Source organism: Melopsittacus undulatus, chromosome 19 (assembly GCF_012275295.1).
Source record: "Melopsittacus undulatus isolate bMelUnd1 chromosome 19, bMelUnd1.mat.Z, whole genome shotgun sequence".
In the NCBI taxonomy this organism is placed as follows: Eukaryota; Metazoa; Chordata; class Aves; order Psittaciformes; family Psittaculidae; genus Melopsittacus; species Melopsittacus undulatus.
The window spans coordinates 2,774,641-2,796,995 of NC_047545.1; the positions used below are offsets into that span (position 1 = coordinate 2,774,641).

Genomic DNA, 22,355 nt, shown 5'->3' on the forward strand with positions numbered 1-22,355 from the left:
GCAGCGGACGCAGGCAGTAGAAAGAAGAAGACATTTAATACTTCCATCCAGATACAAGTCGAGCTTTGGGGGAGGCTTTTTCCCCCTGGAAACCAGGAGAACCCATTACAAAAATCCACAGAAGTGTTTGGTTGTCCCAAAACGCAGCTCAATCCACCCGAGCAGGAGCCGCAGCAGGGACAGGACCCCCGGGACACTGCTCCCTGCTCTCCCTGTGCCCCCCGTTCCTGGCATGGGCTCAGTGCTCAGCCCAGCAGGGCAGGAGCACACTGGGAACAGGTGATGGGAGCAGTGGGGACAGGGCCTGGTGCGGAGCTTGGTCCCCAGCCAAGCAGAGCCGGTGTCAGGCAGGGAGAGGGGCTGGAGCCCGGCCGAGAGCAAGGGGGAACAGACCACTTGTAGCAGGGAAAAGCAGGAGTCGGGCTGGGGGCAGCGCTGCCAGGCCCCATCCTGACCCCCACAACATGGAACCCGGGGCTATGGGGCGGCAGGGGCAGCACCGGGATGTTCGGTCCCTCCTCCCATCAAGCCAAGGGGTTCGTTCCCCCCCATAAGGAGGGTTTCTGTGGGGTAGAGGATGGGGGGGACTCAGGAAAGGCACATGAGGATCAGCTGAGCTCTGGTCCTGCAGCACCCATGGGTGCTGATGGCTCCCGGGGCCAGAAGTGCCTGTAAGGGACAGGAGCCATGACCTGCCCCAAAGCTCTCTCCCCACATCATCCCAGGAGGAAAAGCCCAAGATCCAGAAGCAATTTGGCTTAAAATCCTTAAAACCAAGGGCAGAAGGGAGCAGGCACCCGCTTGGGAGCCAAGGACCGCAGGGAGGGGGCAGAGGATCCCTCCTGTGTCCCTCTGGGGTGGGCAGGGATGGCACAGAGCCCCATGGGGCTGGTTTAGTGTTTGATGGGTGTTGTAGTGTTGCTGTGCCCCAGCATCCCTCCCCTGAGCCCCAGGGACAGCTGGGTCCTATGTGGGTGCTGGGCATCCATGGGGAGAGGGGTAGTGTTGGCTGGGGAGGGGGTGAAGGTCTTGCCCCTTGCTGAGGGGGGTGCTTTGCTCCCCAGCCCTGGACCACGCGTCTCTGGGTGCTGATGCTCAATGAGATGGATGCATCCCAGCTCTCCCACCCGGCTCCTCCGGATGCATGACCCAAGGGAAAGGGCAAGCAGAGGGCAGGGGGAGGCCTGTGCCCATCCTGGAGCCGGGGGGCAGGGGGGACACACGTGGCAGGAGGTGCAAAGTACCGACGATCAAGCACCAGAAGGACAATAAAAGCAAGAGCGAAGATAACCACATCCCTGGCGGGGGCAAGGGGAGGGCTCTGACCCTTCTGCCTTGTTCCCTGGTGCCATCTCCCCCCGCGGTGCCGCCGCAGCCGGGATGGAGCTGGAATGGAGGCTCCGTGGAGCGGGATGGGAGCGACGGCGCCTTTCACTGAGGTAGCGGCACCAGCACCTCCACGTAGTTGAGGGGGAAGAAGCCGGACTGGCCGTTGATCATGCCCTCGTACCAGTTCTCGTCGATCTGGTTGGTCAGGGTGATGATGTCTCCCTCCTTGAAGCCCAACTCGCCGTCGTTCTCGGGCTCGAAGTCGTACAGAGCCTTACAGCAGGGCTGGTCCAGGGGCGCTGTGGGGAGGGATGGGGCTGCGGTGAGCTGGAGCCGGGAATTCCGGCTGCTCCAGCAGCAGTGGGAGCTCCTGCACCTCCGGCTCCAGCTCCCGGCTCTGCCCTGCCCTGAGCTGCCCCCGCCATGGCAAAGCCCAGTTTAACTGGGGTCAGCTCCTCGCTCTCAGCTCTCCAGCTGCCAGTGCAGAGCCCTGCCTCCAGCACCAAACCTGGCTCCCCACTGGAAACCAGGGGGTGAAACACCACGAGGCTGCTCCTGGGATGGAGGATCCCAGCCTGGTTTGGGTTGAAGGGACCTTAAAGCTCCTCCAGCTCCAACCCCTGCCAGGGCAGGGACCCCTTCCACTGGAGCAGCTGCTCCAAGCCCCTGTGTCCAACCTGGCCTTGAACACTGCCAGGGATGGGGCAGCCACAGCTTCTCTGGGCACCCTGTGCCAGCGCCTCAGCACCCTCACAGGGAACAGCTTGTGCCTCAGAGCTCAGCTCAGTCTCCCCTCGGGCAGGTTCAAGCCCTCTGTGCAGTCCCACAGTTGAAGATGGGGTTATCAGACACTGGTGCATGGTGGAGCAGGACCCTGGGGTCCCTCTGTGACTGCCCCCCTGGGCACAGGGTTTCAGATGCAGCTCAGTGCTGAGACCCCCAGGAGTGGGGAGCAAACCCCAGGCTCTTTCCCCATCTCAACCCCACGATTTAAGCAGCCTGCAAAGGGAAAGCTGCTGAGTGCTCTGCCCGGCACAGCCCTTCTGGGATGGGCTCTGTGGGTGTCAGGGTCCTACTGAGAAGGGACTGAGCTAACAGAGAACACCCAGGTCTGCAGGGCCCCCAGTCCCCTCCCCATTGCCCTGGGGCTCAGGGCACACACCAGGGCGAGTGGCACAGCCCCAAGGCAGCCAGCACATCTCTGCTGAGCAGCCCCAGCACTGGAAGAGAACTCAAACCCCCCCGAGCAGCAGCCGAGCAAGTGGCTTTGAGACAACTTCCACAGTGCCAGGCTGGTCCCACCACCACAGCGCTGCCCTGCACCAGGCCCCACAAGTCCTCCTGCCCCCGTGCTGCTTCACCACAAGCTTTGCACACCACGATGGCTCTGCCCCACAGACCCCACATCACCCCACAACCCCTCCGAGGCTCCTTGTGGGACCACAGAGCACAGAATGTGCTCAGTGTGCCCAGGCTCTACCTGCTCCCTCCAGCCTTCTGCAGTGGGGCACAGATGGGCAGCATGAGCAGGAGTGGGAGAGATCCAGGCTGGGTGCTCGCAACCACAACAGAGCAACCCTCTGACACCTCATGGAAGGGGATCAGCTCCCTGTGGGCGCAGGCAGGACATGCCTGGGTGATGAGAGCTGCTCTGACTGCTCCAGGTGAGCAGAGCCCCCAGCTTTGGGGTGCTCAATCCCAGTCTAACGTGGCTGGTTTCATGTGGGGCTCAGCATTGCTGTTGTGCTGGCCAGGCTCAGCCCGGAGGTAGCAGCAGCTCCAAGCAGCAGCGGCAGCAGCATGGCAGGAGGAGTGAGGAGGGATGGGGAGAGATGGTCACACACATGCAGTGCACAGGGAGGAAACTCACGGATACGCCTGACGGAGGCTCGGGACGGCTTGTCGGATCGGAAAGAGGAGGAAGCTGCTTCCAAACAAAAAGAGACATGCTTAAACCAACGGGAACTGGAGAGAGGGAAAGGCAGGGCCCAGAGGGAGGAGCTGTTAGGACAGTGGCCCACATGCTGTGTTAGGAACCCGCCTGTCTTGCTGGGACCAGGGAGGGATGAATGCAGCGATGGAAGACGGGGAGGGAGCAAGAGATGCTTCAGTTTTCCTGGCTTCCACTTGAGCAGGCACCACAGGCAAGGCTGGAGACCCCACTGGGACATCCCCAAAGCCACTGCAGCAAAGGCTGCTGGGCCCCAGGAGAAAACAGCCCCAGTCCAGAGACATTGCTGACAGAGCCTCCAGCCTCTTCAGGTACAGCCAGAAACCTCATTTCCAAGCACTGTGGTTCCCCTCCATCCCCAGGAGGCTGCTCCAGAGGCACTTGGCTGTGCACACACATGGGACAACTTTACCTGAGACTTTGGGGGTAGGATTGTAAGAGAAGCCCCCGTTAGACTGGCCAGTGTCTGCGAAGTCGTATGTCTCCCTGGGTTTGGGCTTGTATTCCCGCTTGGGACGGGAGGAGGCCTCCCTCATCCTGCAAGAAGAAATGGGGATAACCTGAGACATGGACCAGCATGAGGAGATCAGCGTGGTTTCTGTTCTCCATGGGGATACATGGGTTTGTGGGCAAGAATGTGCACAAGCCTCTTGTGCTCAAGGTGGATCCTGCCCAGGGCTTGGGACCTTGTCCTTAGGGAGGGCCACATGGGCCAGGCTTTGCTCCGGAGCTGTCTCAGGCAGTGCAGGCCAGCAGAGGCCACTCGTGCTGCACTTGGAAAGCTCCCACTGGGCAGGATGATCCCAGCTCTTCATTCAACCCAGAGCCAGGATCCACTCAGCAGCTTCCTCTGCAGCACCAGAGCACCCTGAGGAGCAGAGGCTGCCCTGGCCCTGGGCACCCTGCACCAGGCTCCGCAGGGAAGCCTCAGTGATGCCACCTCTCCTCCCTTGGCAGGGGGCAGGGAGATGCTTGCTCAGGGAGGCAGAGCAGCGAGAACACTGCTGCAAGGCCTGGTTTCTGTTAGACAAGGGAGAGTGGGGCCTGCTGGCAATGCAGGGGGCTGGTGCCTGCCTTCAAGGACGTGGTGTTGGTGCCCTTCCACCCGCCTGTGGCCACCACATCATCCCCACCAAGCTGCATTCAGCTTCTGGGCCTCAGAGCAACTGGGAGCTCTGGACACGGACCTTTCTGAGCCACAACGATGGGGAATGTCCAGGAACCCTCCCTAATCACAACGAAACTAATGGCACAAAGGCTGTAGGCGAGGCAGTTCCAGGTGACAGCAGGTGACAGGTATGTCCAGCTTGTGACACTGAGCATCTGCTCAATGGCGTGATGGAACCTCTGACTCCAGCTGGGCTTGGCCAAAAGGCTCAACGCCCACAGCGCAAGGAGCCGAGCCCTGGCACAAAGGGGATTCACCCTTCTCCACCCCTGCTACGTTCCACTCCAGCCTCCCCGGGAGCAGCACACCCTGGTTCAGGCAGGGCTCAGCCCAGTGCCCATGGCACAAGCACTGAGGGTTTGTTTCAGGTGTCACAGTGTTCCTGGCACTGAAAGCAGGTTGTGCAGCCTGGAGGAGGTCGGGATTGAAGCTCTAGTGGCTGCAAGAAGCAGCTTTAACATCCACGGACAGAGCCCTTAGAGCAGCTCCAGTGCCTAAAGGGGCTACAAGAAACCTGGAGAGGGGCTGGGACAAGGGCCTGTAGGGACAGACCAAGGGGAATGGCTTGAACCTGCCCGAGGGGAGACTGAGCTGAGCTCTTAGGCAGAAGCTCTTCCCTGTGAGGGTGCTGAGGCGCTGGCACAGGGTGCCCAGAGAAGCTGTGGCTGCCCCATCCCTGGGAGTGCTCAAGGCCAGGTTGGACACAGGGGTTGGAGCAGCTGCTCCAGTGGAAGGGGTCCCTGCCCTGGCAGGAGTTGGAGCTGGAGGAACTGTAAGGTCCCTTCCAACCCCTGTGATTCAGAAGGAGGGTCAGGGGTCACAGACAGGGCTTTGGTGCCCTCAGCACTCACCTGCGCTTGAGCTTCTCGGCGAGCTCGTCCAGGATCTGCACTGCCTGGCGGTGATAATCCAGCTGAGCATCCACCAGGGCTGAGAGCTGGCTCACCTGCTCGATCTGAGGAACCACAGCAGGGCGTGAGTGCCTCTGGGAGACAGGAGCCTCCTGCACTGCACATGGGGGCTGAGACCTCACTGAGCTCCCCGGGGACAGGAGGAGAGGGTTGTGATTCCACACAGCAGAGCTCAGCCTGGGCACCTCCTGCCACTCTCTGAGCTCAGATCAGTCCCAAGGAACCTGCTTTACCTGCCCAACCCCACTGCCACCAGCACTCTGAGAAGACACAGGCCACAGCCTCTCCCCTGGCCAATAGATGGATCAGGAAGAGTGGCTTCTAAAGGGGTAAGAGGCCAGCAAAGCCAAGTGCTGGGCACTCAGATCTGGCTTCTCAGAGAGCAAACCCACACCTGCACGAATGAGAGTGGAGGTGAGTGTCCCTTTAACTTGTGTGGCCCTTGAGAGATCCCACCCTCGTGTAGACAGGAGCACGCAGCTCCTGCTGTGCACTCACATCAGTTTCTAGGAGGTTGTGCATGCTGGTCTCTGCTACTTCCTTGGACTCCTCAAACTTCTCCATGGCCTGCCGAAGCTCCTCATCGGGGATTTTGCCCTGTCGCTTCTTCTTGTAGTCAAAGTCCAAGCGTCTGCCTTCCAGCTTCTTGAGATGGTGCTGGGGAGAAGGTGGTGATGAACAGGAAAGCAGAGAAGGCAAAGGCAGAGGCTGGGAGCAGCCGAGCTCTGCTGCTGGGCAGGCAGCTCCAGTTACAGGCCAGGTTCATGCCTTCCAGAAACCAGACCTCAGAGCACAGCTCCTGCGGCTCCCACCTTTGTTCAGAGGGTGGAGAGGCTCCGAGGGAGCTGCAAGGCAGGGACGAGTGGTCCCAGCCCAGCCTGGCAGAGGATTTCCTGCTGCTAAAGCTGCGGGGGCTTTGCACCGAGGAACAGCCCTCAGCAAATCGAGACGACTTCACCTCCTTGCAGCTGAGAGCTGGAGGAGAGCAGTGCAGGGTGTGCTCCCCACGCAAGCCCCTCTGCACGGTGAGGAGCTGGAGTGCTGCTTGCACTTCCCCAGAGCTGTGGGGATGTCTGGAGGTGAGGAACTGGGAGGCAGGTTCTGGGCACTGCACCCCCAGTGCTCAGGGCAGGGCTGTTTCAAGCCTGCAGAACTCGAGTACAGGTAAGTCCTGCAACAGGAGCTGGCAGCTCTTTCATCTGGGACAGCACTAAGTGAAACCTCACTTGAGAGAGCTGCCTGGTGATGCACAGGTTGGGATGAATCCTATTGCAAAGCCTGGCTGTGCTTTTCACAGACTTGTCTTTGTGGTAGCGGACAGCAACTACCAAGCCCCATGTGAGGCACCTTCTTGGGATGCTGCATAAGAGACCTAGAGGGGCTTCCCTGTCCTAGCTTGGAAGTTATGTTACAGCATCCAAGCTACTGACAGAACAGAGCCAAGAGCTGTGAAGAACACTGTGAAGGATAATGCCAGGCAGCACAAATGCAACAGGGCTGTGGCCTCCCAGCACAAAGAACCAAATTCAGCAAGGCCAGTACACATGTTGGGATGTACCCTCCATAAAACATGGTGAATGAAGAACCATTCAGATGCAGCCTTAGGAGCTGCTCAGGAGCAGCAGCAGCGCTGAGCAGGGAGGGAATACTGGTGAGTGTGGAGAGAGGAAGCACACATGGTGCAGGGACCTGCTGCCTGTGTGAGTCCTTGGTTCTCACCATGACAGAGATAGTGTTATATGCACTAACAGCTAGAAGAGGCCAGAAGCAAGAGAGATGAGGAGGAGAGCGACCCTTGGCAGTGTTACCTGGATCTCCTTCAGGTCTTTGTCACACAGGTTCTGGAGGGGATCAATGAAATTCTGTTTGACTTCAATATCCAGCGAGTCCTTCACCTCAGCCAAGCGCTTCATGGATTCACCAGCATCCAGCAGCGCATCGCCTGCCAGCAGGGAGAGGAGGGGAAAAGGGGGAACCAGTTAGAGAGAGTCCAGTGGGTGCTGGCTGCCTCCAAAGCCATTCTGTCCCCCACCCAGTGCCCCCATCCCTCTCTGGAGCAAACCTCTGAGCCTGGCACAGAGTAAGGGGCCTGCTCCCACCCTCCTGTGTGCACGGGGCACTCACCGAAGTTGGAGTCCTCGCCCAGCTCCTTGCCGTACCGGATCATGCTCTCCCCCAGCAGCCCCTCTGACTGCGGGTAGCCAGGGTTCTTCACCTGCCCGCGGATCTTGGACATGGTGTTCAGCATGGTCAGCTTGGCCCTGGAAGCTGGCACACAAACAGCCACGGCCGTGTTTGCAGCTCCCCTCTGCTTGCCAGAGGCTGCTGGCTGCTGCCAGCAGTTCTTGGTTTCAAGCTACTCCCGAAGCCAAGAAGCACCATTGCCTGCAGCTCCCAGAGACATCATTTGTGATGGAAAAGAGAAGGTTCTTTTCCAAGAGAGCAAAATTAGCTCCCCAGAGCTCAGCACTGAGGGCCAAAGGAGTTTCCCCAGCCCTGCCATAGTCCCCAGAGTGCTCTGAAGGAGCTGGCTGGAAGCATGCAGGGCAGCAGGCTCCAGCGGTGATGCCTACAGAGCAAGCCAGCCCTTCCCAGCCCAGAGATGCCGATTTTCCTGGATATCCCAGGGAAAGCAAGTCCCCTCCAGCACCTCTCTAGGTCTAAGGTAAAAAGGTTCTCTCTGGTGTCTCTCTTCCCTCTCTGCATCTTTCCCTGGAATCCTGTGGCAGAGGGAAGGGGACAGGAGAGCTGCAGGCACTCACCTGGGTTTGGCTGGAGGTACTCTATTGTTCTGGTCAATACTTCTGTAACTGCCTTGCTGGTCAGGTCCACTTTCTGCAAGGAACACAGGGAGAGCCAGCAGCAGTGAGGAGCAGCTCGGGGCTTTGGCAGGGTCACACAGGAGTTATCTGGGTGACTGCAGAACCTCTCTCTTGTTCCCTACTCACCTTTTCCATTTCCTTGAAATCATCGTCGAGCTTGGTCCCTTCAGCCCCTCCAACCTTCTCACTGACCAGCTGCAGACAAAGAACAAGGGAGAAGGGATCAGGCATGGTACTAACTGCTTACAGCTCCTTGCAGCTCATGGAGTAAGTCTCCGGGACAGACAGGGTCCAGACAGCATCTGCAAGAGAAAGGAGGTGGCAGGAACAGCTCAAAACACATCAGGAAGATGTGGTCCTTTGCTAACTCTGTCCCACTCCAACTCCGAGCATCCCCTCCCGTCCCAAAGCACGGCTGAGTCAGGGTATTCCTCACCCACCAGAAGCTGCAACAGCTCCTTCAGGCCCAGCTCCAGCTCCGGCTGGAAAACCCAGGCAGCAGAATTGTCTCTCGGCTCCACTGAGAGCCAAGGCTCTGGTTTCACACACGGCGAGGTGCAAGTAAACAGGGAATGAACACAGTGCTCAGAGCAGCCAGCACAGGAGCAGAGCCTGGCGAGAGCAGGGGCCTCCCAAAGCCCTGAACCATCACTAGATCTGGGCCAGGGCAGGTGGAATTCTTCGGAAGTGGAGGATACAGAGATGTGCAGAAGGGTTTGAATCCATTGATCAAAGGCCTGCTCTAAAACCAGGGTTAAGGGGAGATGCCACTTGGTCCAAGCAAAGCCCAGTGCTCCCTGAACTTCACCATGATTCTATGATTCACCTGCCCAAGCTCAAAGAGGACAAGGGCTTTGTTAAACCCACCTTAATGTGTCCTTCCCAGCCCCAGTGCTGCTGTGGCAAGGCAGTGCCTGGGTCTGCAGCACACACCAGCCAAAAGGAGAGCTTATCCTGCTCCAAACTGCTCCAAGTGGACATCAAGTTGCCCATAGAGAGATCAGAAGAGGTGTCGGAAGCAAGGGCTGGCTCCCAAGCGCTCGGTGCCAGGATTTCTGGTGTCTGCAGTCAAGCCTCCAGTCGGGATGAACAATGCAGGTTTGTTTACTTCAACATCACACACTTGATTTTATCACAGCTTTTTTCCTGTGCAATCCTGCTCCCAAGGGGATATTGTGGTTCCCGGTTTGAGGAAAGTGGGGGAAGGAAACCTTTTAGGGAATCATGGAATGGTTTGGGTTGAAGGGACCTTAAAGCTGCTCCAGCTCCAACCCCTGCAGGGCAGGGACCCCTTCCACTGGAGCAGCTGCTCCAAGCCCCTGTGTCCAACCTGGCCTCGAGGCCCTGAGCACTGCAGTGATTTGGGAGGCTTGAACACCCTCCTCTCTGGAGCAGAGGGATGGGAAGGGGGTAAGAACCCCCCTACTTTCAGCCTGATTTAATCCCCCTTTTGACGCCCAAGGACCACTGCTGGTGCCCTGCTGGGAAGGAATAATGAGATGGAGGTTCTCTGCCCGCTGGCTCTAATTAAAGTGGGAGGTTTCATCACAGGAGGGAAGGAGGAGGGACCATGCCATCCGTGGCAGCTCCATCCCTATCCCCACATTCCCAACTCAGGCAGGCAGGAAGACAAAGTAATGCAGCTCCCCCCAGTGCAAGTCAAGGCAGGAGCCAGGAGGAGCCCTGGTTGAACCTAGAGCTTCCCAACGTGACTGGAAGGCAAGCTTCCAAGTGCCACATAGCAGCCTGCTGCCGGCAGGGAGCCGGGGAAGGCTGGCAAGCAGGCGGCTGCCTTTCCAGGGAAGCATTCAGCTCACCAGGAAGCTCGGGAGCCCTTTTGCTTGCAGGAGGGGGGAGGAAGGAAGCATCCAGCCGCTGCTGGGGGGGTCCAGCCTGGCTTCGGTGAGCAGTGGGAGGGCCGGTGGCACTGGTGGTGCGCAGCCTCCTGCAGGGAGCAGCAGCAGGAGATGTGGGATTTGTCCATCCTTCTCCAGCTGGGGACACAGCCTCTGGTAGCCGAGCCAGATGTGAAGGGATGGGGCAAGGCAAAGCACACAAATCAATCATTAACCCAGTGACTCAACCCCCCGTGGTGCTGAGGCCGTGTGAGAGGTGAGAACAAGGCTCTGCTGCCCTGTGGGAGGGGACACCCTGAAAGGCTGAGCCCCTGCAGCAGAGCAAAGCCCTGGGCTGCGAGGCTTTGAGAGCAAATATTAGCCCAAGGTGATAGCGTTGGGTGTCAGCGCTGCTCGGCAATGGGTGGCTGTTACCTGGCACCCCAGCAGAGCACGGAGGGGCAGGAACAGGGCTAAGGCACACGTGAGCGCCAATGGAGAAGGCAGGAATCAAGCCCTCACTTCCCATCCCTGGATAATTAAAGGGGTGCTGGCAGGTCCCATGTGCCCTAGATAGCTCCGAGCTGAGATCAGAGAGTGAGGAGGTGCATTGAATCCATGGGTTCTGCTGCTGTGCCAGCACGTGGCAGCTCTCGTCACAGACAGCATCACCCAGAGCACCCCATCCAGCCTGCTCCAGCCACAGGAGAGCCAATCCCAAGGGATGAGATCCACACACACCAAAGGGCTGCTCCCAAACCACACTTTGCACTTTCTGCTGCTTCATTTCCCAGAGCATGGACTCACGGGGGCTTCCTGCTTCCTTCCGACTGCTCCTTCCCAACAATCCGGAGCCCACCGGGGGGCTGTGTGTGCTGGAAGTGCTTTGGGAATGAAAGGCCTATTGTCTGAGGCAGGCAGTGCAGGAGGGCGGCTGTGGGGAGCGGCAGCACTGGTATGTGTACACAGAGCAGAGGAAGAGGGCTTCTCTTTTCCAGCTGGGAGTGGGAGAGCAACATGGGAGGGCTGCGGAGCCGCTCCCAGATGCACACATCCCTCCTCGAACCCCACCATTCCTTCACCTCATCCGCTCAGCTCCAGGGTAACGGGGAAATCCAAGCGTCCTTCCCGTCCTAGACCACACTGGGGATCCATCCATCCATCCATCCGTCCGTCCGTCCATCCATCCATCCATCCATCAATCCATCCATCCATCAATCCATCCATCCATCCATCCATCCATCCATCAATCCATCCATCCATCAATCCAGCCATCCATCCACAAACCTGCAGGTACCAGGCTGCCCAAACACATCCTCTGCGGCTAAACAGCAGCTTTTCCATGGGAGTTTACACCCCTGACTTTTACATTCTGCTCTTCAGCTTTTAAATCCTTCCAAATGGGGAATTATCCCTCAGTCCTGCAGCCTCCACCCCGCAAAACACCCCGAGACAAACACAAAACCCAATGAGGCTCTTTACAACTTGTTTTCTTTTCCCATAGCAAAGAGTCAGCTCTATTTAGAACACCTCAAACATGCCACAGCCCTGCATTCATAAGAGGAGAAGGCAGACTTTATCCCTCCTCTTCCTCCCTGCCACCCTCGGCAGCTCCAGGGAAAGCTCCCTTGGCAAAACAAGTCCCTGTGGATGAGCAAAACCACCAAGAGCTCTGCCTGGATCCTACAGCAGGAAAGAGCAAGTCCAGTGGAAAAAACCAGCCCACAAAGTAATGAAAGAAGATGCTGGAACTCATTTAACCTGCAAACGAAGAAGGAAACACAAGAGTCCAGTAGAGACATGTACAAGCAGCTGAGGAAAGCCAGGGCTCACTGGGATCACTCGTGCCCAGTTTCATAGAATCAAGGAATGGTTTGGGTTGAAGGGACCTTAAAGCTCCTCCAGCTCCAACCCCTGCCAGGGCAGGGACCCCTTCCACTGGAGCAGCTGCTCCAAGCCCCTGTGTCCAACCTGGCCTTGAGCACTGCCAGGGATGGGGCAGGCACCACAGAGAGTGCTGGGAGGTGGTTTTGGGCTCTGCACCGAGTGACAAAACCCATTTACCACTCATCTACTGAAGCTGAAATACACCCGGAGCAAGAGTCAGTTGTCAGCTGGCTCCGTGGAGCTGCCTCATACTGTGATGATGAAGCCACCAAGTGACAATGGCAGAGCTTTAAGGGCCCTTCCAAGCCAAACCAGGCTGGGATTCCATGGCTGAGCCCAGCTTCAACGCTGGAGAACCCCAGCACACAGAGGCTCCTTGCAGAACCAGCCTGTGCTGGGAGGTGTCTCCATGCCTGAGCTCTGAGGTGCTCCCTGTCCTCACCAGTGTCTCATTACAAGGTAATTGTCACCTTCCTGGCATAAGGCTTGGAAAGCTGGTGAGGCTGGAAGTGCTGCAGAGCCCGGCTGCAATCCAGGGCACGTGGCCTCCTCAGAGGCTTTTCCTTTTTCCAATGACAAATGGGAGACATGGTTGTGCAGGGAGGCAGCAGGCAGCCCTGTTGGAGAGCTCAGCAGAGCCACATGCTACTGTGAGCATCTTCTGGCCTACTTGAAGGAGAAGGAAACAAATCTGAGTGTTTATGTTGCATTAGAGGGGATGGATGATTCTCACCAGCCTTGGGATGAAGAGGAAGGCACATCCCCAGCACATCCCTGTGCTGCAAACAGGCACTGGGGGCACCCAGCAGCTCCCTGGTGCATGGAATGGGCTTTCTGCCCCCAGAGCTGCCACCCTGAGGAGAGAAGACAACAAGTGCTAGAGGAGTAAGGAGTCCAGGAGGGATCTGCTCACTGAGCAGCAGAGCTCACACCAGGAGGATGGGACTCAGCTTCTCACATCCCCACTGGCCTGTGGGGCTGACCAGAGGCAGAGGTACATGCATCAGCCCCAGCACTGATCCAGCCTGCCTTGGGCACCTGATGGCTCCACTGGGCACCTGAGCTGCCTCATCTCTGCTGAACAGCCCACGGGAGGGTTTGTACCCCGGGATCCAAGCTTCCACCTTCTCCTCAACTTGCTTTCCCTTATTTCCTTATGTTACTTTTCTTCTTTTCCCTGAGCTGCCAGAGGGGAGACTGAGATGAGCTCTTCAACCACGACAGAACATCGAGGAGCTCCTTCCCCTCCCTCCCCACCAGACTGAAGCCTTCTCAGTGACCTCAGGCTGGGATGGTGTCATATAGAACCCGCACAGAAAGAGCTGCTGCATGCTAGGGAGCCACTTGTCAAACCCCCATCGCCAGTGCTATCAAATGACTCGTCTCCCTCCAGCAGATGGGCTCAGAGGAATGAGGACAGCATGAATTAAAGCAGTAACTCAAGCAGCAGGCAGCAGGTGACAGGGGCAGAGCTGGGGCCAGCGAAGGGCACACATCTGCACTGCAGAGCGGCCGCTCCCTGTGTGCTCCTCCTGTCCCTGGCTCCAGGGACAGGACCTAAAATCCTGGTGGTGATCCCTGTTTAGGAGGCTTCGTGCTCACCTCCTGCATGAAAACAGGCTGAGAACACTGGGGCTGTTCAGCCTGGAGGAGAGAAGCTGCGTGGAGAGCTCAGAGCAGGTTCCAGTGTCTGAAGGGGGCTACAAGGATGCTGGAGAGGGTCTCTTCATAAGGGACCACAGTGACAGGACAAGGGGTGATGGGTTCAGACTGAAACAGGGGAGGTTCAGGTTAGAGATAAGGAAGAAGCTCTTCCTGTGAGGGTGCTGAGGTGCTGGAACCAGAGAAGTGGTGAATGCCCCATCCCTGGCAGTGCTCAAGGCCAGGTTGGACACAGGGGTTGGAGCAGCTGCTCCAGTGGAAGGGGTCCCTGCCCTGGCAGGGGTTGGAGCTGGAGGAGCTTTCAGGTCCCTTCAACCCAAACCAGGCTGGGATTCTATGAACAGTCAGCTCTCACCGCAGGGAGACACTGGGAATGTTCTTGCTACAGGGAAGGGGGCACTCTCAACAGCCATTTGCATCCTGTTTTCTCCTATTCTCAGCTCCTCCTCACTTTGCTCCAAATGAGACACAATTTCTATTGAGCTGGAAAAAAACAAATAAAAGGAATTGGGTCAAGTAAATGGGAAACCAAAACCACGCAAGGAAAAAGCAGCAGCTCCTCTGCCCCAGCAGCACCTTCTCCTCACCCACTCGCAGTGATGCAGCAATGCAGAGGAAGTCCATGAAACCGAGGGGAAATGTGGAACATTTGCCTTGCATCCCGATTTCCTGCCCAACCTCCCTCTGTCCTATCTCGGAAGAGCCCCAGTGAATCACGGCCTGGCTGGTGCAGAGCTGCTGAGCCAGCATTCCTGAGCAACTCCACCCGACCTCTGCAGACCCAGGGGAAGAGACAAACAGCTCCTTGGGCTGGAGACTTGGAGCTGCTCATTAGGTCATAGAACAGGGAATGGTTTGGGCTGGAAGAGCCCTTAAAGCTCCTCCAGCTCCAACCCCCTGTGTCCAACCTGCCCAGGGATGGGGCAGCCACGCTGGGGACACCAGAACTGCACCCAGGGCTGCAGGTGGCCTCTCACGAGAGCAGAGGGGCAGAACCACCTCCTGCAACCTCTGCTATGAAGGAAGTGGGAAGGAAGCAGAAGAACCTCCGGCTGTGCAGCATGGTGAGGCCAAGCCAGGCTGAGAGGACACAGAGCAGCTCAGCCACGGCTGTGCTGGGGTTTGGGTGGCAGAGCATTGATGGGTTCAGGAAAGAGCCAAGCTGAGTTCCAGGCACGTTAACACACAGAAGGGACATCAAAACAGATGCTGAGCTCAGGCAGGAGCTCAACTCCATCAAAGGGAAGGCAAAACCCTTCTCTTGGCTTGGAGTGGGCAGAGAGCCCCATGCAGAGCACGTTTAACACAGACAGTGTTGGCCAAACAAAGGCAGCGCTATCTCAGTGTACACAAACATCAAAGAGGGAAAGGAATCGTTGGGAACACTATAAACACATTTTCCTTGTTCATTTGAATACTAGGAAAAGCTTTGTGCCTATCGGAGCAGAGCACAGCATCCTAAGGAAAAGGAGAGTGGGAATCAGCGCACAGACATCCCTAAGTGCTGGGAGCAACCCTTGTACCAGATCAGCCCCCTGCTCCTCCATCAGTTCAGGGGCCTTCCCCACATCCAGGTACTCTGTCACACTTCCAGCCCATGCAAGGTGCTGCTGAGCCCAGTTTTCTCTCCCTGCACCTCATTCACACTTGTTAATACTCATTTCTGAATGGTTTAAATGGGAAAGAATCCTCCCCAGCACTTTGCAGGCTGCTTTTCCCCTGCAGGCGATGCTGTGGATGCATCCCTCTTGTCTCTACCCTGCAGCCGGAGCAGTAAGTGGAGCAGGAGTTTGTTTGGATCACGTTATCCTCACCCAACACAACCAGGAGGAGCTTTCCTATGGAAATAGCTGCAGCAACATCTGGTGCTCCAGCTTTGTGCCTGCCCAGTGCCCCGAAGGCCACGAAGCAGCATCTGCACAGACACACGTCAGCAGCAAACAAGATGTGTTCGAAACGCTCCAGCAGGAAGCAGGAACAGCACCTCTGACACAGGGGATCTGCTGCAGATGTAGGGCACTGTTCACCATTCCCTGCCTGCTTCCTTAGGAATTAACAAGGGTAGGTTCAAGTGTCACAGCTCCTCTAAAGCCAGAGCAGATTTGGTCACAAAGTGGTTAACAAACACCCACTGATGAACCAAGTGTGGGCCAATGTGAAGACAGAGCCTGGTTTTCAGGCACTAGAGGGAATTAGGAAGCATTTTCCTCATTAGAAAAAAAGCCTTTAAAGCTTGAATCATGCAAATTTTATCTGCTGCCTGAAAGACAGACTTCCATTATGGAGATGCCTTTAACTTGCCCTTCTTTGCTGAGCAGAAAAGCAATCTCATCAGTCACAGTATCGTTAACTTTATTAATAGCCAGGTAGGGGGAGACAGGAAGAGCCTAAAGCTCCCAGTGGCTTTAAAGGAAGGACAAAAAGACTAATGCCATCAGTAAGACATGGCCAACAAAGCGCAGGGCACATGCCATGGGCTAGGAGGCTTCTTGTGGAAGCAAGAGCATCTCCTGATGGGAATCTCCATCTGCTGCAAGAGGCAGGCCCAGCACCAGGGTGGACCCTGTGTGTCCCCCAGGAGATGGGGCCACTCCATGGAAGAGCTCCCCAGCACCCCTGGCACTAGCAGCAAACCCACATCCATGTGGCTGCTGGATCCCTGTTTATCCCTGCAGCTGGGTCCAGCCATGGCCCTTTCCTGTCAACAGGAACCTGCAGGCTCTGGGCTCATTGCTGCAGCCGTGGGGGTGAGGGGAAGAGGAAGAGGAAACTGGGTTAAAAATAAGATATTAATTATGGCTTTTAGACCAACAGGGAGAGGCCACGAGGAGGCAGATCCTGCCCTGGGTCACAGCACCCTGCAGCCGGCCAGAGGAGAAGCTTGGGATGCTCTGGGGCTCTCCCAGCCCCACCACTGCAGATCCTTCCCTTCCATGCCAGCTGCTCTGCTCTGGTGAGACCCCCCTGCAGCCCTGTGTGCAGTGCTGGTGAGCCAGCATCAGGACATGGAGCTGCTGGAGCAAGTGCAGAGGAGACCATGAGGATGAGCAGGGCCTGGAGCAGCTCCTGTATGGAGCCAGGCTGAGAACACTGGGGCTGTGCAGCCTGGAGGAGAGAAGCTGTGAGGAGAGCTCAGAGCAGCTTCCAGTGTCTGAAGGGGGCTACAAGATGCTGGAGAGGGGCTCTTCATTGGGGACTGCAGTGATAGGACAAGGGGTGATGGGCTCAGAGTGAAATAGGGGAAGTTCAGCTTAGATCTGAGGGAGAAGTCCTGCCTGCAGCAGCTCTGGGCACTGACTTCCCAGCTCAGGCTGATGGTTTAATCATTCAAGAGATTAAACCATCACGATTAAAGAGATGGGAAGGACCAACAGAGCCCTCTGTAAGCAGTAACCCCTCAAACCCCACTGCACACAAATCCCCTCCCCAAGGGGCACTGAGGCAGCTGCAGTTTGGCTTTTACCCAATGGAATTCTGCAGTCTCTCAGGAGGAGCTGCCCTGCTCCCAGCACAGGCATTCCCATTTTACCACCTAGGGCTTGGATGAGGCTCCGAGTCCTGGCAAAGGCACTGGCATATGTAGGGATGGGGAAGAAAAGGAATGAGGGGAAAATGTGCTAAAGAAATGAATCAGCTTTATAAGCCAGCCTGATCTCATCCCTGGTTTGCTCTTTCCCAGGAGGAAAGCATTGGCAGGGAGCAGGGGCAGCAAAGATTTCCTTCCATCCCATCCAGAAACCATCCCCTTGGCTTCACCCAGAACCTGTGCAAAGAGGGATCAATAGATCATGCTGGACAGCAAGCCCCAAGGCAGAGGGACAGGCAGGAGCAGCACTGTGCAGTCCCCTCCAGCCTGGAGTCAAGCATCCTCCCTGCATCCCAGATCCTGCCACAGAGGTAACTCTTCCTGTTGGACGTCAGAGAGGAGAAAGGGAGCAAGCAGAGCAGCATATGGAGAGATGGAGTTCTCCACCTCTGTTTTCTGCCTTTGCCTTCCAAGAATCTGAGTTCTTGTTGCTCTTTGAGCCCAGGGGCTGGGAAAACAATCTGAGAAGGTGGCAAAAAGCCGAGTTAAAGGAACTGATGCAGAACCAGGAGCCATCCCCTGCCTGCAGCCCCAGCCAGGCTCATCCGTGCTGAGAACTGCCCCAGCACTGACTGAACCATTCAGCCATGAGGCAGCAGCCGGGTCCTCAGCCACTGTCTGTGCTGGAGCAGGGACGTGCTCAAGTCCAGGCCCCCCCAGCAAGGGTTTTGCTGACGCAGGGTCACAGAACCACAGCATCGACCAGCTGGGAAAAGACCTTTAAGCTTTTCGAGTCCAACCCCTCCCCAGCACTGCCAAGGCCACCGCTAACCCATGGCACCCTCTCCCACAGCCTCCTGCTGCTCCTCAGCCCCTGCTGCTGACTCGGTCACTGGTGGCACCGCACGGGCGTGCAGAATGCACCAGAACAGCTCAAAAAGAACAAGAGAGCCCAAAATAGCACCTAAACCCCACCCTCGGGTGCCTGGTTCCTCCTTTGGTGGCTGGATGATGGCTCAGCACCAGGGCACCAGCAAGGGCTCCCCAGGGCTTCACACACTTCTCACCTTGGCTCTGGGAAAGCAGATGGAGCAGGTCAGGTGCACTCCCACTCTGAATCCCGGAGGATTCAGGACAAGATCAGCCCCAAGCTGTGATGCCACTGCCGAGAGGGATGTCCTTGCCCCCCTTGTGTGTGAAACTGGAGGGCACAACCGAAACCGTCTGCAGCAAGACAAGGCAGCAACAGGCTAGCTCTGGCCTCGTGGGTTTGGATTTCCATGTGGAAGGTTATCCCACACGCTGCACTTCCCATTTCTCTTCCAGTGCTGCACGGTACGTCCTTGACATGCCCATAAACCCACTGTGAAGCACAGGCAGGGAGAGGAAAGGCAGCTCATGCCTACAAGAGAAAGCCCCAGAGTTGGATGCGAGGAGGACTGAGTGAACCTGAGGAAAAGGGAAAACAGGAGCTGTCACAAGGAATCATCTGGGAAAGGGAAGATAAAAACCTCATTGGAAAGAGAAATGAGGGAAATAGGAGGAAACAACCACAAAGGCCAAAATACCAGAGGACAAATGGCACACTGCTGCCTGCATCCCTGTCCTCCCTGCTCCCTGTGCAGCACGGCTGGGAGCAGATGCCAGGGCATGGCAGCAGCTGGGAGCCAGGCTGCTGGAAGGGAGCTCTTGGGATGCATTACCAACTGCCTGGAAAGCACAGGAGCTTGGGAACTGCAGGCTCCTGAAGCGGCTCTCGGAGGCTGCAGAGCACATCCTGGGCTCCTGGGGCAGGCAGAAAGCAAAGGGCTATTGATGGTGGTTATTGATGGCCAAAAGCATCTCCGGGAGCCTCGAGAGCAGCCACCAAAGCCAGGAGCAAGCGTGTGTGTGTCGAGGGTTTGGAGCTGCTGCCAGCACTCGCCTCTCCTCCCCTTCTGGACCATGGAGGTTGGTGCACGTCCCGGGCCAGGAGCCACCACTCCCTCTCCCAGTCCCTAAGCCCAGGCAGGCCTAGCACAGGGTTTAGCACGGATCACACAGGCTTTGGGAGCATGTTAATCCTGTCTGAGGTGGCACCGCTCAGCTGCTCAGAGCAGACAGGGACGGTCCCAGCTCCCCACATCCAAAGCAGCCAACTGGGATCACGGTGATTCCGCACTGCTGGAGGCTACGGATACGGCACCACACACCACTGCTTGTGTCAGGGCAAACAGGCTCTGCTGCTTCTCCTGCCCTGGCGCTACCAAGAGCTGCCCGACCCCAGTCCTGCTGGCACACAGGGAGGGGACAAGGTCACCACCCCCATATCACAAGAGCACAGCCTCCACCCTAAGGCCTGGCCCTTCAAGCCGGAGGTGATAAACACGAAGGGCTGGTACAAACCCACTGAGACTCAGTTCTGATCAGGCCCAGGAACAGCAGCTCAGGCACCACATCCAGAGCTTAACATGGAGGTTTCATAGAACCCCAGCCTGGTTTGGGTTGATGGGACTTTAACAGTGATCCAGCTCCAACCCCTGCCAGGGCAGGGACCCCTTCCACTGGAGCAGCTGCTCCAAGCCCCTGTGTCCAACCTGGCCTTGAGCACTGCCAGGGATGGGGCAGCCACAGCTCCTCTGGGCTCCCTGTGCCAGCGCCTCAGCACCCTCACGGGGAACAGCTTCTGCCTAAGAGCTCAGCTCAGTCTCCCCTCGGGCAGGTTCAAGCCATTCCCCTTGGCCTGGCCCTACAGGCCCTTGTCCCAAGCCCCTCTCCAGCTTTCCTGCAGCCCCTTTAGGCACTGGAGCTGCTCTCAGGTCTCCCTTTCAGGAGCCTTCTCTTGTCCAGGCTGCCCCAGCCCAGCTCTCTCAGCCTGGCTCCAGAGCAGAGCTGCTCCAGCCCTCGCAGCAACTCCATGGCCTCCTCTGGCCTCGCTCCAGCAGCTCCATGTCCCTCTCGTGCTGCCACCCCAGAGCTGGATCAGGGCTGTGGGGGGGCTCTCCCCAGAGCCATTCGTACCCCAAACCCCTGTGTGTCCGAGTGGCAGCTGCCGGCTCAGGGCTGGATGGAGCCTGGGACCAGGCACTCCAATACCTGCAGACAGGGATTTCCCTCCCTGCTCTGGACCCCTCCTCCTGTTTCTCCTCCTTCCTTGGGTGAGCTTGTTTTCCACAGCAGCACAGTTTGCTGTGAACCAGCAGAACCTGTTGGGACACACGCAGCCTCTGCTCCAGTTGCCAGCAGGACTCTGTTGTGTGGGTGCCTCTCCCAGGCAGCACAGAGCCAAATCCTGCTCCTTCTCCCAAGGAGACTGGACTGGTCCATTTGTCACGTAGGGAGATGGGGGGATCCCAAACCTGGTGCTCCAGCAGGACCCTGCTCCATGCAGACCTCGCTCCTGGCTCTCTTTGCCTTCAACTAACAACAGCCATGAAAGCAAACACAACGTTTTAGGAAAGATCTTCCACATGTTTGGTCTTGGCAGCATCCGAGAGTGTTAAAAGAGCCAAAATTTAACTAAGCCTCGACTCCCTGAGCCAAGGGGAGGCTGAGGAGTGGGACCGGTGGAGGGGAAAGGGAAGGAGGGTGGAAAGGGAAGGGAAAAGAGAGGAGAAAATTGGCCCAAGTGGAACCAGTGACTCCCAGCTTCACTTTAAAGCATCTCTAAGGAGTCGATACCCACATGCCCATCACTGAAAAGGGGGTGGCAGCACCTCCAAAAGAAGGCTCTGTCCCTCCCAGCCCTGCAGAGCCCGGCGCTTGCTGGGTGCTGGTGGAAAACCCCAGAGCAAACCCGGCTCCTTTGGGTTCAATCAGCTCCCAAAGCCCCGTGGCAAGAGCCATGAAAGAACTCCTGATGCAGACCCGCTGCAATGGCAAAGACACCTTCCCGGCCCCTTTAGTGCAACAGACACGGTCTGGGTGCTCGGGGGAGGCGAGCAGCCACTTGGGCAAGTGACTTCAAGCGACTTCTCCTTGGACTGGGTTTCATTTCCCCCACGAGCAACCCAAAAAGGTTCCTTTTAACACCAAAAAGGGCACCTGTAACAAAGGAAACCACTGACCCAAGCCCACCCCTTTGTCAGCCTCCGTGACAAACCCTCCCAGGAGAGGCTCCATAGGGTGCTCGGATGCTTTTAGCCCTTGGAAACGCGCTGCTCCTGACTCATCCATGAGCTTTCACCTCTAATTGCCCCTGCTCCAGCAGCACAGCGCATCCACGCCAGCAACATCCTCCCCCAGCCAGCTTCCAGCACAGCTGCTCCCTATGGAAGTGGTCGGAAAGCCCACTTAGAGCGCCGGGATCCGAGGGAAGGGGGTGGGGGAAGGACCTCGGGAATGTGTTCTGTTGCTTCGGTGGGGAAGCAGAATGCGTGTTCCCAACCAGGACCAGGAGGAGGAGGCGACGCACGCAACGGGGCTGAGCCTGGAGGGGCTGGAGCTGGAACAAACCGAGTTTTTCCTCCCGTTTAGAACACGGGATTCAGGAATGGTTCCCGAAATACCAGGAAGGGAAGCTCCAACCGGTAATCCCGGTGTTAACTGCTGGGAAGGGAGCTTTATGGAGCACGTTCGAAGCAGATCCCCACATCCCGGAGCTGCCGCGATTCCCCGTCCTCCCTTTCGGATGACACCAAGTCCCCGTTTCCAGATCGATCCGTGCTCGCTTTCCCGATGTTGTTTCCCATTCCCGGCGTTGCTCTCCAGGAAGCGGGAGCTTCCCGAGGCCCGGCTGCGGCCACCCGACGTTAACGGGGCCGCAAACGCTGCCCGGCCGCCTCCTCCCGGGGCTTTCCTCCCCAAACCCCACTCTCCTTCCACATTCCAAAGGGAATCTCGGCCCTGCCACCATCGGGGGGATTTGAACCCCGCTACTTGGGGTCTCCCCTCCCCATGACACCCCCATGGCCCTGAGGCACCGCCGGCACCGAAACCCCGGGACCCTCCCGCTTCCCTTCGAGGCCCGGGATGGCACCGGGAAGAGAGGGGACTAGAACATCGGTCCCCGGGAGGGGGACAAGCACGGCACCGGGATGCTGGGGGGGGATAAAGGCGGGGGGGGGGGGGGGGGTCCTCACCTGGCTCGCTTTGTAGAACTGCTTCTTCAGCCCCGCCACCGACATCCTGCCGCCGCCGAGGCCTGTGGCGGCACCACGGAGCCCGGCGCAACCGAGCCCAGCCCGGCCCCACCGCGGTCCTTTCCGCCGCCACGCCCCCTGCCGGCCCGGCGGAGCGCCGCCAACCGGCACCGCCTGCCGGCGGGGCGGTACCAACTCCTCCCG

General features: G+C 57.8%; 1 protein-coding gene across 2 annotated transcripts; it reads right to left on the bottom strand.

Annotated features, from left to right (window-relative positions):
• Window positions 1-16: 16 nt before the first annotated feature.
• On the bottom strand, window positions 17-22,302 carry SH3GL1 (SH3 domain containing GRB2 like 1, endophilin A2). Of its 2 annotated transcripts, XM_034070658.1 has the most exons (10): window positions 22,152-22,302; window positions 8,308-8,376; window positions 8,122-8,194; window positions 7,484-7,627; window positions 7,168-7,301; window positions 5,858-6,016; window positions 5,300-5,403; window positions 3,693-3,817; window positions 3,200-3,253; window positions 17-1,628 (listed from the first exon to the last, which is right to left on the bottom strand). In XM_034070658.1, the coding sequence occupies exons 1-10, from the start codon at window positions 22,194-22,196 to the stop codon at window positions 1,432-1,434; spliced, it is 1,104 nt and encodes a 367-aa protein (XP_033926549.1). In that variant the 5' UTR covers window positions 22,197-22,302; the 3' UTR covers window positions 17-1,431. The 2 variants fall into 2 exon arrangements, with proteins under 2 accessions (XP_033926549.1, XP_033926550.1); XM_034070659.1 differs by lacking the exon at window positions 3,200-3,253.
• Window positions 22,303-22,355: the final 53 nt, after the last annotated feature.

Bases quoted from the DNA above. Each gene is read 5' to 3' on its own strand.
- SH3GL1 (XM_034070658.1), bottom strand. From the start codon at position 22,196: ATGTCGGTGGCGGGGCTGAAGAAGCAGTTCTACAAAGCGAGCCAG. The intron at 6,017-7,167 runs GTAACACTGCCA...CCTTCTCCCCAG, and splicing joins AAGACCTGAAGGAGATCCAG to CACCATCTCAAGAAGCTGGA. The intron at 3,254-3,692 runs GTAAAGTTGTCC...GTTTGGAAGCAG, and splicing joins TCCTACCCCCAAAGTCTCAG to CTTCCTCCTCTTTCCGATCC.